We start from the raw sequence: 18828 nt of genomic DNA, 5'->3' as shown, positions 1-18828 counted from the left end.
CTCAACCTGCTGTGGAGGAAGCAGCTCTTCTGCGACGTGACCCTGACGGCCCAGGGCCAGCAGTTCCACTGCCACAAGGCCGTGCTGGCCTCCTGCTCCCAGTATTTCCGATCCCTGTTTTCCAGCGGCGGCGGGAGCGGCGGGCACCCCCACGCCCTGGGGCTGGGGCCCGGCGCCCAGGACGGGCTGGGAGGTCCGCCGAAGGAGCCGCCGCCGCCGCAGACGCAGGAGGAGCCCGGCACCCCATCCTCCTCCCCGGAGGACAAGCTGCTGGCCAGCCCGCGGGCCATCAACAACCTGGTGCTGCAGGGCTGCTCGTCCATCGGGCTGCGGCTGGTGCTGGAGTACCTTTACACGGCCAACGTGACCCTCTCGCTGGACACGGTGGAGGAGGTGCTGTCGGTCAGCAAGATCCTGCACATCCCGCAGGTCACCAAGCTGTGCGTGCAGTTTCTCAACGACCAGATCTCGGTGCAGAACTACAAGCAGGTGTGCAAGATCGCCGCCCTGCACGGCCTGGAGGAGACCAAGAAGCTGGCCAACAAGTACCTGGTGGAGGACGTGCTGCTGCTCAACTTCGAGGAGATGCGCGCCCTCCTCGACTCGCTGCCCCCCCCCGTCGAGTCGGAGCTGGCTCTTTTCCAGATGTCCGTGCTCTGGCTGGAGCACGACCGGGAGACCCGCATGCAGTACGCCCCAGACCTGATGAAGCGCCTCCGCTTCGCCCTCATCCCGGCGCCGGAGCTGGTGGAGCGGGTCCAGTCGGTGGATTTCATGCGCACCGACCCCGTCTGCCAGAAGCTGCTGCTGGACGCCATGAACTACCACCTGATGCCCTTCAGGCAGCACTGCCGGCAGAGCCTGGCCAGCAGGTGAGGGGCGGGGGGGCTGCCCGCGGGGCTGCGGGAGCGGGGAGTCCCGGCGGGCACAGACCCCGCGGGGCCGGGGGCGGCGCGGCGGCCGGAGCGGCTGGAGGGGGGCGGCGGCGGGGCCGAGCCGCCCGCCCCCTGCACCACCAAACTTTTCATCCCCTCCCCTCGGCCCTCTGGCCGCGCGCGCTTTGGGGATTTGGTTGGGGTTTTTTTCAGGCCGTAATTTTTTTTTTTTTTTTTTCCTCCCGCAATGTTTCTCCTTAAGAAGGAGTTGCGTCTTCAGGGCGTTTTAAGCTGTAATAGCCAAGTCCTAAATCTGATTTGTTATTTTCATAAATAACTGCATCATCTGTGCACACCCTGATGTTGCTGATGATGGGGTGATGTCCCTGTTTGTTAGTGGAAACTTGTGACTTCATAGTCCTTACAGCTGTGACATGTCAGTTATTTTCATTTAATAAGGTGATGAATCATGATGTCAAAGATTGACAATACGAGGTTGGTGTTAGGAACTGAACGCACAGCTCGCAGTTTAACAAGCAGTAAACATATCCAAAACTTATTTATCTTCTTTTAAAATATGTTTGTAATTCATTCACAAATGGAAAGATAATACCCTCTTCTAGTGTTGGTATAATACAGTGGCGTGGTAGCACAGAAATCAAACCACACTTTGTATTATTCAGCTTATTTTAAGCTTTTTAACTAACAGGTGCATATTACTAATGAATTGACAGCAGCAAGAAAAAAACTAGTACATTAATAAATATTTTAGGTAGTACACTCTATTAGCATTAATGCAGAGGATTCTTTATATCTATGCAATGGCACTCAGATGGTTTAACTTTGGAGATGGTGTGCCCTCTATTATTTCTGGCTAGCTCACTATGTTAGTGTTCTCTCATGCTTATCACCTTGTTGTCTAACTGATTCTCACTCTGAAATCAAAAAAATCGAATACAAGTATTTTGCAGTGTAAAGTATATTTGAGAAGCCACTGTTATAAGTTGGTGCCTACCCTTTGCATTTCAATACTCAAAAGTGATGACTTTCAAAAATGCAAACCCCACCAACTCCTCAGGCGAGATTCTGCACACCACCGGGGGCAAGCTGATGCTCGTGTCCTGGTGGATTGCTGAGATACCAGCTGGCTTGGTTCAGTGAAGATACCTTTCCAGCTTCAGTGGTCCATGTCATTTGAAGGATATGTAGTGGTGTTCTGACCAGTGAATGCTTACAAGTGTCATGGATGCTGCAAGAATCTGATACTGCTGGTGCTGGGAGCTGGCTTTCCCCGTAAATGGGAGCGTACACAAAGGGATTGTGCTTTAAATAGCCCTAGGTGAGAGTCTAAGTTCCACTTAAGGACTTACAGAAGAAATACCATAAATACTTTTTTTATTTGTAATAGGTCTGCATGTCTGTGCAGACAGTGATATTTCAGAGACCCTTAACCACAGTGGATGAAAACATGCTGTCACCTTCCCAACTTTAATGTGTGCCTAATAACAGCCTACTAACTAGCTTCTCTTGATTGGGTTCTTTAGTGGCAGTGAAATGGGAGCAAAACCATTCAGATTTATTTATAAGCAGGCATTAGAACTTACTCCAAATGTTAAAGTGTTGGAGATGCTGAAATGCTTAGTAGTGCCGAATGCCATTGTTATATTTTCATTTTTGGTCTTGGACGATATTCCTGGAAATTCATAAAGGTCATGAAGGCCCATCTTTGAATCTTAATCACTTTAAGATTTTGTCAGACTGCCTAAGTGTACAAAAGCCTGCTTAAACATGAATGAGGAAAAAAAAGAAACATTCAAGACTACAGAGATTTCCAGATTTGTCCTTTCTCTTACTCACAGTTTTTCTAAAGTAGCAATTTTAACAGGTTAACATTCATTCAATAGAATTTTATTTGGAGGAAGAAAATCTGCAAAGAGTTCCTTAAGTGATTAATTTGCAGAAGGAAATCCTGAAAAACTAACAGTGAAGTACATGTGCAAATACATAAAAATTATTACACAGAAAAAGAGTTCAAAACTCTGATTACTTTCTTCTGTGAGTAATGGTGACTTTGGTAATTTGGAATTTAATGAAAGGTCATTCGCCAAAGATTCACATGTCTTTAGAAAGAGATTAACAGTTCCTCTTGTGCAGTGTAATAGCTCCTGCACAGTACAGTACAGGTTGGTGAGAAAAGCAAGCAGCCCAGTGCCATAGCCACCTGCTTCCAGCATGCTGAAGAGATGAGGATTGCACTCAGTATTACAACTTGCCAGTAACTTTTCTGCATTTTTTAAAAAAAACTTTTGTTTTTATAACAAGCTATTTTTAAAAAAGCATCTATGTTACATACATATCCATATGCACACTTTGGAGTACATTGGCCTCAGGGCCACTCATATTTCTTAATGGAAGTGAATGTAACGGGAAGCTCAAAATATGCTGATTCTCCTCTGAAATGAAACTATAAAGTTAGTCTTGAGGTCAGGGCTGGGGGAAAGAGATTTGTGCTCATAAGAGCCAGTCTGTGCTCTGTGAGCAGAGGTAGTTAGGAAGTTTATGCCACAAATGCAGATCCTGCAGTGAGAGTGATGCTGGGGCTAGTACATACCTGAGTTGTCTTTTGTGCTGCAGTGAAAAACACTGTTTACCTGCAGAGAGAGTAGGGTTTTTTTTTTCCACGAAATTTTGTAAGAGAAGGTAATGCTTGAATGTCCTGATGTATTTTTGTAAAATTAATTTTCAAGTTACAACAACTAAATGATCAGAATTTAAAAAGTTGAGGAGTTATGTTCCTGACTTGTGAGCCTTGTTGTGTACTCTGAGGTTTAGGACTTCACCACAGGGGATGGGTGTTTTGGGTTTGATTTGACATTTAATCAGGTGCTCAACTCTAAGCAAAGTTAGTAATTCTGTTGGCTCAGTGATCTTCACCAGGGCCTCAGCATACAAGCTGCTGTTAAAGCCTCTGGAGGCACAGTCAGTTTTGATGTCACTAGGAAAAATCATAGTTGATTTCGACTTGGAGTGGGGTGAGTGACCCTGAACATTAGGCTTAAATTATGTTTGTCTGTCCCTGAAAGAGACACTTAGCTCTGTGCTGTATCATGCTTTCTGTAGTTCTGGGAAGAAAATGCATTTAGGTAGAGGAAAGTTCATATTCCAGACATTTATTTGACTCTCGGATCTTCACCTGAGTATTGAGTTGATTAAAATGTGTCTCTGCTTTATTGTGTAATATAATATATTTTATATAATACATGGTATGTATTTTCAATTTTTAAAAAGTTCAGGGGTAGAGCATTACCATGTTTCTGGGAAGAAATCCACTTTTAAAGATGAGTGAGCTATTGAGAATTATTATTGCTTCCGTGTCTACTTTCAACAATGAAAATGGTTAAAAAACACATCACCTAGCTTTTAACTCCAATTTTGTTTGTGCTACTGCACAATACAGCTGTAGACAGACAACAGAGCATTATAGAAAAAAATAATTAATTTATTTGGCTTATTAAGTGTTTTACCTAAAGATTGCAGCCTTTTTATAGAGCACTGCCATGATTTTATGGTTTCACTCGCCTGTAACTATTTACAATGCCCTTCGTTCCATACAGGCTGGAGAAGGTGGGCTGGGTGGGAAGGGGCAGCCCCTGATAGCCTGGGAGTTGTTTGTGGGCTGCAGGACACCTGCAGCTCCTCTGGCCAGCAATGGGCGTTTGGGCTGGTCCGCCCCTCCCAGGATCTGCCGGCAGAGCAGCAAATACAGCTGCATACCTGAAGGCAGAGGGGAGTGAGGGAAGTAAAACTGGGAGAGAGATGGAAATGCAGAAAAATAAAAAGAGTTGAGATACCCCAGGGGAGAAATGGGATATATGTAGCAGAAGCAGGAAAGTAGAAATGAGGGAAGAGGTGAGAGAAGGATAGTTTTGAAGGGAGAAGAATGTAAGAATAGAACACCAGACAGGAAAGGAAACTAGCAAAACAAAAAAAAAAGACCCTGGCAGATAAAAAGAAGATAGGGAATGAAACAAAAGGGGGGAAACTAATTCTTGACAGAAACAGCTTCTGTTGTCAGTAACAGCTGAGTATTCCAGGTTTTGGAAAAGCTCTTTCAGATTTGGGGGGAAATGGATGGGGATCAACCAACTGACATGAGATAGGAATAGTCGTAGGCAGAAAATACAGAATTAAAGAGCACAAGAGAAAAGAGGGAAATAAGGAGACAAAGAGATAAGGAGGCTAAGCCTGCCCGTGCTGTTTTATGGGTTCAGCAAAGTCCCAGCATGTACAGACCCAGCTGGTTTTTTTTATACTTTTGTTCCCTGGACTACTAGACCTTGGGGAGATTAGAAGTGCATATTCTGATCTGCTAAAACTTATTGTAGAGGTGGTTTCGTTTGCTGTTTGTTTTGTTGGGTTTTTTTTCATTTCAGTGGAGAGAGGGTGTCATCCAGACTGTTTGGTGTTAGGCAATATTAGTGAAAGTGATAGCAAATTAAACAGTGGCAGGTGATGAAGATGATATGAGCAGTTTTCATTCTGTAATGAAACAGTAGGAAGATGATAAGTGTTGATGAAGAAGGAAAAATGTAAGGTGTTGAACAGCGTGAGACAGTGGCATTTATGTGGAAGACATACATACCTGGTCTGTTTTACTTTCTACAGAGGAGATTAAAAATTTGAAGAAACCAGTTACATCCCTTGGCAATTAAATAATTTCCTTCTTGCATACACTATTTGTCTCCAAATTTCACAGACCGCAGTTCAATTTGACTTCTTTTTCTACTGAGATTTTTGTAGAATCTCGGTAGGACATGTTTGGCGGTTGTAAAAAAATGTGTGTGTTTTTTCATTGAAATGCACTCTGTGTTCTTGTTACAACCACCTACCTGTCCCTTTGTGATCATAACACCAATATTTGAATTTTTAACTAATATTATTCATGATTAATTGCAATTGAGAAATACTACAGATCCCAAATTAACATCCTGATAAGAAAAACATATCTTAAAATGTATGTGAATTATTAAGTTTTGCATTACAGTATGGAGGAGGTGGATGTGAGGCTCTGGTTTATTTTAGTGGGCTTTGGATCAGTTTTTATGTGCCTGAATTAACATCAGGAAATTGTGTGTGTGCCAGGACACTCTCAGCTGAGACGAGAAGGGAGGCAGAAGGGAGACTGACACATTAGAGGCTGTGGGATGGTGAACCACATACCTGTAGTCAGTTTAATCCTAGGTAGTCTCACCTGCTTTCCTTACTTGCATCATGTGCATTCATTTGCCATTGGAGACAAACTTGTGCTGAAGTCTAAGTGGAGAGATGTGGAGTTTCCAAAAGGATGGGAGGCCTGGAGCTCACATTATGGACAGAGGCAGCACCATTGTCCTAAAAAGACTGCTGTGGGTCAGGAAAGCCCTTGGGAGCCTTTTTGAAGACATGTATGTCCTGGCTGGTAAAACTCTTGAGAGCTGCATAGGCACAGGTGATAGCCTTTTTTTTGGCTCAGTTATAGTATTTGTTAGGAGAAACATAATTTATGAAGAGCATTTAATGGCCTTCTTTATGGACAACCATCTTTCCAACAGCTGCAGGGTTGAAGAAGGGTTGCCAGGTGCCTTGTGCAGGTACTTGCCCTTCCAGTTTCCCAGTCAGAGGCACTACTTGGAGTAGTGTCCTTTGTGAACTGGCAGTCCCTCCTGATTTATGTCCTTAGATGACAGGGCTCTTCCCCAGATCCAATCTACTGAACTTTACCTCCGTCTGTCCCCTCTCTTGAATCCGCTGTTACGCGGACTCCCGAGTGCCCCTCCCACCAGGCTCCTGACCTCACACACCCCAATCCCCACTGCTCCAGACCTCTCTGCTTGGATCTCTAGAGGCTGCTGCAGTTCGCTGAACTGTGTTCCTCCTTGGCTTTGTCACCCTGCCCCTTTTAGCACTTGAAGCAGTGTCAAATATCTGCATCTGCATCTCCAAACTCTTTTTTCCAAGGGGAAATCTTTCAGTGGGTTTCAAAATGCCTTGTTCTAGAGGGAAAATTAAACTAAGCTTAAAAACAAGTAATCTTACAAAGCCGCTCAAACTGATGACAAAGTACCTACTATGAAAATGGGAACTTCTTCCTCAAATGCTGTAGCAAAAATGCACCTTTCCACCACCTGCAACAGTCTATGCAGCAGCTTTGCGAGTCATGCAAGTCCCTAGAAGCAGAGCTGTCCTCCATGAGTTCCTGCGCTGTTCTTGTTCGTCCTTTGGCAGCACAATCCTCCTCTGTCCTGTTGGGAAGTACGTAGCTCATGAGTGGTGCAGAGCTTCCTAGACAAGGAAGTCCCATTTCAGACAAAATCCTCCTGGAATGATTTATACTTAGGGTATGCCTTTTACGAACAAAGTGCTGTAGGATGATAGTGAGCATCAGACATATCTGTCTTAGCTACTGGTCTGAGACTTTTCTATTCACTCTTTGCCTGATGTGCATCCCCTTCATGTGGAGAGAGGAGATAGAAAGGAGAGGGTCTTAGGGGGCATGTTGTGGCCTGGGGTCACTATAGCTTTTTCTTTATAGCAGAAGAATATGGAGGTTCTGAGTCTGTAACTGCTGAGCAGTAAATGGAACAGAGCTGTGATGGTGTAATTGTTTGGATTTGTACTTGAAGATAAAGCACAGTGAGCCTTGGGGGCAAGGGCAGTGAGGAAAGCTAACGTAGAACACAAAATCAACAGAAAAAAGTTTGCCAGGAGAAAGCTTTGGTTCTGTTAAACTCATGTTATGAAAAAATCCATATAATCTGTAAAAACACTGTTTCATCTTTTCAAACAACTCCTGTATTTTAAAAATCCAAGCTGTGTTGTAAGTCAGAGCAAGGTTTGTTATTATCCTTTGCTCAGCATGGCCTGAAAAGATTGAGCAGGGAAGTTAATAGGAATCCTAAAAGAAGGGTTTGAGCTGGACTCCCCTGCTCTGTAAACATCTCTTATGTTGGTTTTTTTGAAACAGATTCTATCTGGTATTACAGCTTTACCAAAGGACCATCTAAAGAAATTGAGGAAGATGGAAAGTTGAAAACTATTAGTAGATCCTTCCTGGCATAATTTTTCATATTTGCTGCCTCCCTGAAGTTTTCTTTAAAGACTGTCATGCCTAGTACTTGGTAGTCCACACTTGCTGTATTCTTGGAAAGCAGACAATAAACTGAGCAAATATTGTCAGCTGCCAAGTTCAATGCAAGCAGACGGTTTGCAGTGAAGCTGGAAGTAAATAGAAGTTGGTGCCACAGTTGGTTCTTCCTGCATTCCCCAACTGATGCCTTCTTTCAGGAAAAACAAACAAACAAACCAGTGGAAAAGGTAACAAGTCATACCTTGGGTGAGCTGGCAGCAAGGTGTGTTTCTTTCCTTTGGCTTCCTAAGGAAAAGGAGTCTCAGCTGGAGAGAACACAGCCTCTGATGAAGACACCTTCTGTTGACATGGACATCAGATACAGAATCAAACAAAAAAGGACTTTCTTGACTTTCTGCAGTCTGAAAATCAAAAGACAAGAGTTGGTTGAAATTTCCTAGGGAAAGGACATAAAAGAGGATTTGACCACTTTGAGGCATTCTATAAAGCATTTCCATTTTACAGCCTCTGTTGGAAAAATCAAAACAAAAAACCCCAAAAAATGGGAATTAGTTAAAGGTTTTTTAGAGTTTCCATCAGTGAGGAATACCAGTTATTTGCATAGTTTTGCCAATAAGATTCATGCCACAGGAGGTTTTGTGTCTCATTCACCAATTTGCTTTGCTAATAACATTCCTTTGAATTCACATCCCTTACAATGCTCCAGATACTCAGTGTGGGGCTAGTAAGGATATCTTTAGCATTCGTGTCTGGTAATACAAGGAGGCACAGATGAGAAGGACTCTCCTCTGTGTTCTTCCCAAAGGAGCACTGCTGATAGATGTCACTCCTTCAGGATAGCTGCCCACGCCTAAGCTACCTATTACGTCAGAGGCTTTTGCCCCAAAAGGAAGGGACATTAACTTTAAAAAATCTTCCAGCTAAAAGTTGGAAGCTAACTCTTAAAGATTTACTTAGAGACTAATAGTCGTGGGATTGGATTCATAAAGAAAAATTGGATTCTCAGAGCTTCAAGCAGATTCTAAGTTACTTTAATGCAGGAGATGGAAAATTGCCTGACAGCTTTAGAAATAAAGGAACCTTTGACTTATAAGGTAACTTTGTAACAGTTAAGTGTGGCCTGTCAGATAAAACATTCACTTACCCTTAGACTTCTGCTTTTAGAAGGAAAAGGAATGATTATTGTTAAAGCAAACATTAACTAATTTTTTTCTATGCTTTTTTCTTTTCTTAAAGTATTGGACAAAATTTAAAAAAAAATCTAGTAGATTCAGAGGACAAAAACAACAATCAATGTCTGCAGCAAATCCTTCTCAGCTTAGGATTTATGTTCCTAAACTTCATTCTGTCAGTGGTCAGCAACATGTATTAAATGAGCATCATCTTCAGTGAACATTACTGTGAGCCCTGCTGCAGTGAAAACTGAGGCCTTCTGCCAAGCATGCCTACATTGAGAATTAAAAGATGAGAACCAAAATCTTCATGATAAGACTGGTTTCTGGGTTTTTAGTATTTCTAGAAAGTTCTTTCACATTCTTTCACGTGTGCCTGGGGCAATAGGTGCAAATTAGAAGAGGCAAAAAAAATCCATTCATAAAGCAACTTTCAGACATTCAGCAAATTTTTGAACATTCTTTGAACTGAAGAACAAAATAATTTATTGTTCATAATTTGCAAGAGACTTTATTGTGTTTTAGGTTTTGACAAAATCAAGATATTCTTTGTCTGTACTTTATCCATAAGGAGAAAGACATTTTGCAGGACTTGGTCTGTTGACTGTGAAAACTCAGGTCCTTCCTCTAGCAGTGCTCTAGGGTTAGGAAGAGATTCTGGATGCCTATTCACCTATAGGTTATGATGTTTGTTAATTTGTTTTATGTGATAACAAAACTTGATACAATTGCTTTGTCCAAAATAAATTTTACATTGTACCTTATGGCTTTCATTGAGTTCATAGTTAAACTCCTGGATAATTAGATTTCCTCTCTATTAAACATGTGTTACTAATCATAGCTATCTTTGCAGTCAACTATGGAAGCCAAAATCCATTGAAATAAGCAGTTTTCATATGACACTTTTGTTGCACTGAAATGCCCATCCAGGAGCTGGGAAGGTAATTGTTGAAGATCACATCCCATGTTCTCGATGGCAAAACATTTTTTTCAGTCATGGGCTAATGGATGCTTGCAACGTTTGTTCAGATTTGCAGGCTGCAGCTAGATTGTCCACTATGTTTTTGTTGAACACAGCACCTTTTCAGATGCCTTTTGAGAAGAAAAGGGTTGCTAAAGACCATCCTGGTTTCTGAAGATGAAATTAAGTTTTTGGTGCTAACAAACAAAAGGTCTGCAACTGAAATGCTGATTGGGATAGTGCATATCTCTTTGTCTACTGCCTTGAGGTTGGTATCTAAACCTCTCTGAAATAATTTGTTTCTGCTGCAGGTTAAAACAGCCCCCTTTTCTGAGATTCTTGCTACTTGCTTTGACAGTATCACTGTCAGACTCCAGTTTCTCAAATCCTTTGATGTTATGAGATATGAGGATGTAAGTAAAACTCACCATGCATTCACCTGCCCTTGCTGGGTCTGTGCTGGTCTTATGGTTGGTTTTGTTTGTTTCTGAGTTCAGTGGGCAAACACCTGAAGTTCAGTTTGGCTCTGCTGTGTTTAAGTTCAGCACTGAAGCAGGAGCAAGGATGCCATCATAGCTGTCAAGTCCCTGCTCTGAAGAGCTACACGGCTCTCTCCATACTCAAAGCCATGGTGATAGCCTATATGAAAAGATAATTAATGATCCAGAATTCTGGGTTTACTATAGCCCTAAGTTCAGAATAAAATATAGTTGAATACTCTTTTTCTTATTTTTTTCGCTGATTACCGTGATCACCTGTATGTCTCTGCATTTTTCTTTCTGATGTGTAACACTACACTGGATGCATTAAGAACCACAGGATTGCCACTTCATGCTTGTATTCTTTTCTTTGCATTCCCTAATGCAGAGAGCAGAGCCTTAGTGCATTGTTTAAGAACTGGAGGAGTCTGGAGCAAACCTGTTGTTGAGGCTTGTTTTCTTGCCAGCTTTTGTAGAATGAACTTCTACTAATTGCCCAGATAAGGAAAACCCACCAGCAGAAGATTGATGGATATGTTAATAAAGAAAAACAATGTGCAAGAAGAGTATTTCCCATTCATGCATTTTCTATTAACACAAGGCTATCAAGGTTGCAAAAGAGTAGGAGTGGTTGTCAGGAGTATTGAGGTCTCTTACAGCCTTTTCTGCTGATTTCTTGTGAGTTTATAAACTCTCTTGGGTTCAGCCTCTTGCCATGAATATTCATGGTTAGTTTAGACCATGGGCTAGCAATCTGAGTTTTTGAGCTGATGGGCATCTGCTGCTACCTTTGAAGTGAGTAGGATTTAGTTTTGTTGATGGGTATCTCTGAAAATGAAGCCACTTCTGTGACCACTCAAATTCCTGGGTTTATGTGCCTGAGGGAAGCTACACAAGTTTGAAAATGTTGCCTTTGAAATACACTTTGGTTTCCAGTCCTGTAAGTAGACAAAATAAATTTCACACCACATGAGGTACCCAGGAACTTAATTAAGGTGAATTAAGTGTTTTAAAATCTTAGCAGAACAGAAACTGCAAAGTGTGTGCAGAATAATAACAACACGTGCATGTTCATCAGTGAGAACTAGAGTTTTGCCATCTAAGTAATGCTTTCAAGATAACATGTGGATAAATTTATCTTAACTTTTTTGCCATGACATCAGCCTGCCTGTCCAGGGTTTAGCCTTCCCTGACCAAGACCCACTGCTGTTAATTGGAACACAAGACGATCATAAAATCCTTGCTGGGGACTCTGTGAACCCCAGCATATAACTGAATAGTATATTACACTGTGAAATAAGGACTCTGAAAAAATAAGAGTGTGTCAGATATAATGTAGAACATTTCACATTATAATCTTGAGTTATCCAAATAGCAAACATATAATAATACAAGAAAGGAGAAAGCTTTATCTTGCTCAGTGTATTACATATATTTTTAAATCCTGTCTTCATCACAGGGTTTCACTGAATTACATTTTTATTAGTATTTGGGAAAATCTTCTGTGTATAAGCAGTGGTCACTTACATGTTTTTCATATTATAGAATATATTGTAAGATTCTAACAGTACTGCTTAGTGCAACATGAAACATAAATATGAAATAATAAAGAATATAATCTTTCAAAACCTAAATTCTAGCATTTCACATCAAAGCTTAAAAACCAGAACTGGCTCCAAGGAAACTTACCAGTTTAAAACCTGCTTATCTTTAGCCACTGTATTATCTTTACTTGGTTCATTGGGAGAGCTCTCAATATAGATGAATTAGATATTTTGAGTATAAGTATCCATATCTTCTTTGCCACGTGAGATTTCCCTGTGCTTTTGGCAGAGATTTTGCTGACTATTAAGTTCTCATTAAACTTCTACTAAAAGTCTCTGTTCTTGCTACTTCCCATTTTAAACATATTAAAAAAATTAGTATTTTTTAAGCATACTAATATAGCAGCACTGCTCCTTCTCAAGAAACAGCAGCTTCTCAGACAGTTTAGCTGAAAAAGTAATGTTAAGGATAGTTGCAACTGCCAAAGTCTGGAAACTCAGAGTTATATCTGACATTTCATTCTTCACCTTAACTATTGAGCCTTGGCCATTCATTGGATTTTCACAGTGCTTTGGAGTTAGAAGGGAGTTTTACAGATGAAAGATGAAAATCAAAATAAACTCCTTTATCAAGTAAACCTGCAAGGGCATTCTGAATTTTACAATACACAGGGAGTTGATTGTGATATAACATACAACACAGGAGGGTTGAAATAAACAATTTATTCTCTATCGTTAGGGATGGCCATGCATAACTGACTTATGGCTCTGGTTTGCTCTGCCACTTGTTACGTGTGCAGTCATCCCTAACTCATACCAAAACCAGTTTATCATACTCCCATGTTGCATAGTTTTTATCAAATGTTCTCTCATTAAAAACTTTACTGGGGAGACTGAATGTTAAAAGATGCTGGCAGTGCTTTAGTAAGCTTTCCCCAGAGCTTCCTCTCACTAACGGAGTCTGTGCCGACAGTGATCATGAGACGGTTCCTGATATCCTACACAGCCACAGTCTGCTGGGCAGGTAACAGTCATCATTTGACAGCACATTGCAGGTGCAGTGCAGGCGTCAAAGGCTGGCTTGTCAGAAAGACTGATGGACTGCAGGGGCTCTCCCCAAATTGGGAGAGAATCAAGGGGTAGGACAGCATGGGACAGTGTCACTGCCCCCATGGCTTAACTCCTGCTCCTGCACTGAGGGTTTCGTTTAATCCACTCTCAATTCATGACCTTCCCTGAGCCCTAAATCTGTTTTGAAAACAGACAAGGCTATATGCCAGGTAGTTCCCTGGCCGTCCTTGTCATAGATGAATCTGTAGTCTGTAGTTGCCTTTTGGACAGCCATTTCACAAATTTTATTCTGGAGCATTGTGTGGATCAAGCCTTCAGCTGTGTGTTCCCTTCTGGAAGGATGTTCCTCGTGGTTGGTGCATGCCTACAGCACAACCTAGTTCATTTTGTCCATTCTTCTCAGGAGGGGATGCAGTCCTGCTACAAATGTAAATCCTTGGGTCTCCAACACACATTCTATGTAGCAGCTGGAGCAGCCATGGGTGTGCCTCATTCATAGATCTGCCACTGCCAGAGTGCCCTGCTGAGGTTGGAGCTCCTGGGTGGTGCTTTGACCCCTCCATGTGCAGCTCTGGTGGTAGGCTTTGGTTCGTGGTGTTCTGTGCCTTTCTTGGCCAGTGCTGTTTGCTGCAGACTCACACACAGAGCACTACACGGGTGTTGCCGTGCCTGTAAAAATGGTGTTTGACCAGGGTGCTTTCCGTCAAATGCATGGTCCCTCTGCACAGTCATTCATATGGATGGATGTTTTCCAGGCTATGTCACCTTCCTACTTAACATTTTGAGCCTAGACCTTTATTGCAGTATCTCACCCAAGCTGGTGAAAGTTCAATTATATGCGAAGTGACTATTAAAGCATCAGGGCTCGTCTGGGGGTCTGGGCCTCCCCTCCAGTTTTCACTTACAATTGTGCTAAATCCCTTAATGCTGCAGAGAAATTGTACGTTCATCAGGTGGAGCATTGGAGGCCAGGGTGCAGATAACCACTTTTACTGCAGATGAGACATTGCAGTCCTGTTCTTAAGAACTGCCAGGCAGATTGGGAATCACGGTCACGGTTAATAGCAGCGAATTGCCAGCTCTTGATGGGTGGGTAGTCACTCCTTTCAGTGGTTGCCCCCTGGGGGAGAAGGTAGAAAAACAGAGGGAGGGAATTAGAGTGACTTTGCACAGTTGAGCAGGTTCATGCCGCTGGATCAGTGGCAAGCATTGGCAGGGCTCCACTCTGGGGAGGCTCACAACAACATCACAGTCTCATTTTTACCAATTGGTGTTGCTATAGCCAGTGGTGCACAGGGGGAGAGCAAAGAGAAGGGGGGAGCTGAGGGGGAGAATGAAAGCAAGAGTCTGGACTAAATTAAACAAACAAAAGTGCTTGTAAGTAGCATTTAACCCATAACCATTAGCCCAGTGCTGCTAATTGTACTAAACTATATATCTGAAGTTCAGTGTGTGATTAAAGAGTTGGCTCACAAACTCTCTGCATAACCTTAATTTTTTCAAGGTTCTTTGAGTGTAGAATGGCTTATAATAATGATTTTGACTAATACGATTTTTGACATGCAACTTTAATGCTTAACCTTAGTACAACTCCAGAGCATTTCATGTGTATTCAGCTGTAAAGAGTGATGATTTAAAGGGATAATATAAGAAAAAGGTCGTTCTAGAATGAACCTCTAACAAATTGCATAAAGGAAGCTTATTATTCCATGAGTAGAGAGATACACAGCTTTTCTGATCATTTTTCTGCTTGGTTCAAGAGATTGTTGAGACATGATTGGGAAAAGAAACACAAAAAATGAAATAGAAAACTGCAAGCAGTGAACATTCTTTTGATGGTTATGATTTTGTTGCCACTAAAAATACTCCTCAGTAATGTGGTTGTTCATCTTTCCTCTTGTTTTGGGTGAAGAATTCGTTCCAATAAGAAAATGCTGTTATTGGTTGGAGGATTGCCTCCCGGACCTGACCGGCTACCCAGCAATTTGGTTCAGTATTATGATGATGAAAAGAAGACGTGGAAAATACTGACAAGTAAGTGGTTTATTTTTGTACAGTTGTCTTGATGAATTTAAAAACATGGTTAATCAAATTAGACACTTTATTGATTTGTTTCTCTTCAGAGATTTGTTTATGTATCACAAGGGGCTTCACAATGGAGCAATAAATTGAGATTGCAGAAGATGCTAATTTTATAATAGGATAGGCCTAAATTAACATTGGCTTAAAATCATTCCAGTAAGTTTTTTTTAAGTAAACTTGTAAGTCTTTCAAGCTGCAACATGAACCCATGCATATTTATGTATATATGAATAAAATCTGGTTTAGGAAAAAAAGAAGGCAGTTTTTTCAAGACTTTTTTTTCAGAGTCAGATCCCTGGTAAGCCATAGTACTAGAGCACACCTTTGATTCTCTTTTGCATTTTCATTTCCTTCTTCCAGCTTTATCTGTTGTCCACAATCATTAAAGAAAGGTTTCCTCTGTACTACCCTGCGTCCATTGCTGACAGAAGCATTGGTGGAATATATCAGCTACAATAAACAGTGCATGGAGGCTGCTTTCACAAAATTCTTTCCCACCTTCTTTTAATAGTGGATTGTGTTTTAGAGTAAGTATTTTGCCTTGAGCATCGAGATTTGGAACTTATTGTTATGTTGGTTGCGATTCCCAGTCTGACTTGGTCATGGAATCAAATCATAGCTTCTTGAGTGCAGCAGGCTGTGTGTGCATTAGTCCCCTTGTGGCTAAACTGGCTGCATTGGTCAATAAAACTAAATTTTAACTGTCAAAATTGCCCAAAGCAGTATAGATAAAATAATAAATGAGCAATTTTGATCCATAAATCAAAGCCATACTTCTAAAACTGGACAACTGGTAAAACCTGGATTTCCTATTAGACCTGATTTTTTTTTCCTCTAGTAAAATACATTTTACAGAATTCTGTTCTTCTCCCTTATCCAAAGCCCTGTAATGGTGTACCTCCACGTTAATACTACATGCACAGGTTAGGATGAAAAAAATTTAAAAATTGCTATGATGCAGGACTTGAAATAATGCCTTTGCAGATTGTTTTTTTCCCATGGAAGATTTAGGAGCCTTTCACAAAGTGGTGCCACATAAAGACTGTTTAATTATAGATGACCTGGGCCTAGTTGAGGGTGTTGTGTAAGAATGACAATCACAAAAGGTTGTATGAATGGTACATTATAAAAGTCTACAGCATCTGTGCTAGGGAACATACTACGCTTCACATTTTTCAGAATAATGAGTTACGATACACTACTTCTAAGAAAATACTGAAGATGGTAAGTCAGTGAAAAATCAATGATACTGTCTAAGGCAGAATTGTCTAGGTGGTTTTTTTTCTTTTCTGTGTATAATCCAGTGGCTCAACAGGAGAGGCAGGAGGAATGGATCTCTTGCTTCAAGATCTGAACTCTCAACTGAATTAAAGTAGAAAGCTTTTAACTAAATCTTAACTAGCTGCGGATTGTCAGATTTTGTAAGAATGGAATTTACTCAGCTCTTGGTTATTTATATTGTGTTGCTGTCTCCAAGACTGTGGGAAACTATCCCGAGGCGGGATAGCTAAATACTCTGGTTAAATGTCCATCTCTAGTGTTGGAGTAACACCACTGTCTGTGGTGGTGTTGAGAGACGTTTCAGAACAATTTTATGTAGAGAATTTTGTCTTTTCTGTGTTACCTCTAAGAAATAGGGAAGAAAAGTTATCTTTCTGTTATAGTTAGTGCACATAACATTCTATGCTGTGGTTAAAAAACAAAGCATTCGTTACGGTCCTGACTAGCTCGGGTTCAAGCGCTCCCTGCTCAGCACTGGAAGTCCTGAAGGTCCCAGGATCTGTCTCAGTGCCAGCTGAGACAACAGCTGTCAAATACACAGCCCTCTCTTGACATGGGTAATCCTGTTCTTGCAAATCCTGCCAGAAAAGAGTGCCCTCTTGGCCTGGGCTAAAGTTTGAAGAACGCAGAGGAGAATGCCTGTCTTTTCACACTGAAAAAGACAAAATGTTAACATTTCTTAGTAAATATTTTACTACTCACAAAATGGTAGCAATAACTATTTTTAAAAAAACCCAATCGAAATAAGAGTTTCAAGTGTCCCCTTTTTTTTTCTACCTTAAGAGGGAATGGGAGACAAGTCCAAGTAGAACTTCTATCCTTTCCATGAAACACTGGAGAACTCTACAGCATAGGAATGCAGGGACTTGAAGAACTATGACTGAGAAGTCTTAAGGAAGACAACAAACTGTGCAAGCTTACAGCATAGTGGTAGTTCAGTGCAGCCATGGTGTGGTAATAACATACTGTGACATTTAGGGGGTGTGTGAATTTAAGAGCATAGTTCTATCTTTATTTATCATGTACTTTTTGCAATTTAGGAAGAAGTTTTCTTTCTTTACCCATTTGCCTCTCTCTCAATCCACAGTTGTCTTATCAGAGATACACAATCAGCAGCAAAGGCAGAAGATTTTTTGGGAGGTTTTTTGTTTGGGTTTGTTTTTTGGTTTTTTTTTTTCACTTACTTATAGATAGTGCTGTCAGTCCTTAGGTTGCAGTTCACTCTCAACTTGTCAGTGCAAATGAGAAGTTTGCTCCTAAGGAGTAGGGACAGAGTAAAAGCTATGTCCTGCTCATGAGGTTCTGTGATGGGAAGAATTTCACTTCTTGTAGTCTGATATTGTAAGATGTTCTATTTTATTATCGCCTTAGGTGTTTTTGATTTCCTCCTATTACAAAGATTTTTTCTTTAACCTTCTGCTCGCCAATAGGCTCCCCCACACATCAACAAAATGCCACATTTGCACTTAGAGGCTTACTGATCCAATGTAAATGTGCACAGAAATTCCACCTCCCTTCTTCCAAACCCGTTTACATTCCTCGTTTTCTGCTCTCTGTGCCAGTGGCATTTGGGGATAGGGAGGCTGGGAAAGAAGCTTGGAAACACTTAATCCTGGGTGCAGTGGCAGGGCCATTGAAGAGGAGGTGGATGAGAGGAGCCTGAATCTGCTCTTGTCACTCTCCACTGAGAGTAGCCCCAGAATTTACTCATCGGGGCCTGCGGACCCATTTGAGAGGGAGCTGCTTGCCTGTTTCCTTTTTCCTTCTCAGCACAGAGAGTGGCTCACTTCTCAGCACTCAGTATCTTAGGGCTCTGTGTCCTGCCTTGTGTGATGCATAAGGAACAGGAGAAGATCAACCATCAGGAGCTACTGACTCCATGCAAGCCGTGGCACTGCAGCTGGAGCTGCGAGGACAGGTGCAGGTGGAACAGCACAAGCTATCAAGTATGACAGCTCAACAGAGGAGCAATCTCATTTTGTTCCCTAGACAAGACTAGATCTATTGGCAGGGGATCCTGCCCACCTCTCTCTGCCTGGATAGCCAAAGCACCAAATGCATCAGTACTAATGGGAGTAATTCTAAAGGTATCAGGAAAACAACTTGCCTTGTTCATAGACCCAGGAGAGGAGGGGAAGCATGCACCCATTTCCAATTTTTTAATGTCATCATCTATAGGCAAGAATGCTATGGCTCAGGGGATCGGTAGATTTTTCACAGTCTAGTATTACTGTGTA

The 18828-nt window shown here is 41.6% G+C and overlaps 1 protein-coding gene across 1 annotated transcript in view; it reads left to right on the top strand.

Annotated features, from left to right (window-relative positions):
- Positions 1–18828, top strand: part of KLHL14 (kelch like family member 14) — a gene marked incomplete at both ends in the record, with an annotated part of 56639 nt that overhangs the window by 66 nt on the left and 37745 nt on the right. Inside the window, 2 exons of the mRNA XM_082290947.1 lie at positions 1–872; positions 15141–15262. The exon at positions 1–872 is cut by the window's left edge and continues 66 nt beyond it. Of these exons, the coding sequence (XP_082147073.1) occupies positions 1–872; positions 15141–15262 (994 nt within the window). The remainder of the gene's footprint in view (positions 873–15140; positions 15263–18828) is intronic.

This window comes from Coloeus monedula (assembly GCF_965178545.1).
Source record: "Coloeus monedula genome assembly, chromosome: 1".
Lineage (NCBI taxonomy): Eukaryota > Metazoa > Chordata > Aves > Passeriformes > Corvidae > Coloeus > Coloeus monedula.
Note: the sequence above shows the minus strand (reverse complement) of the source record. Positions and strands in the feature narration are given on the sequence as shown.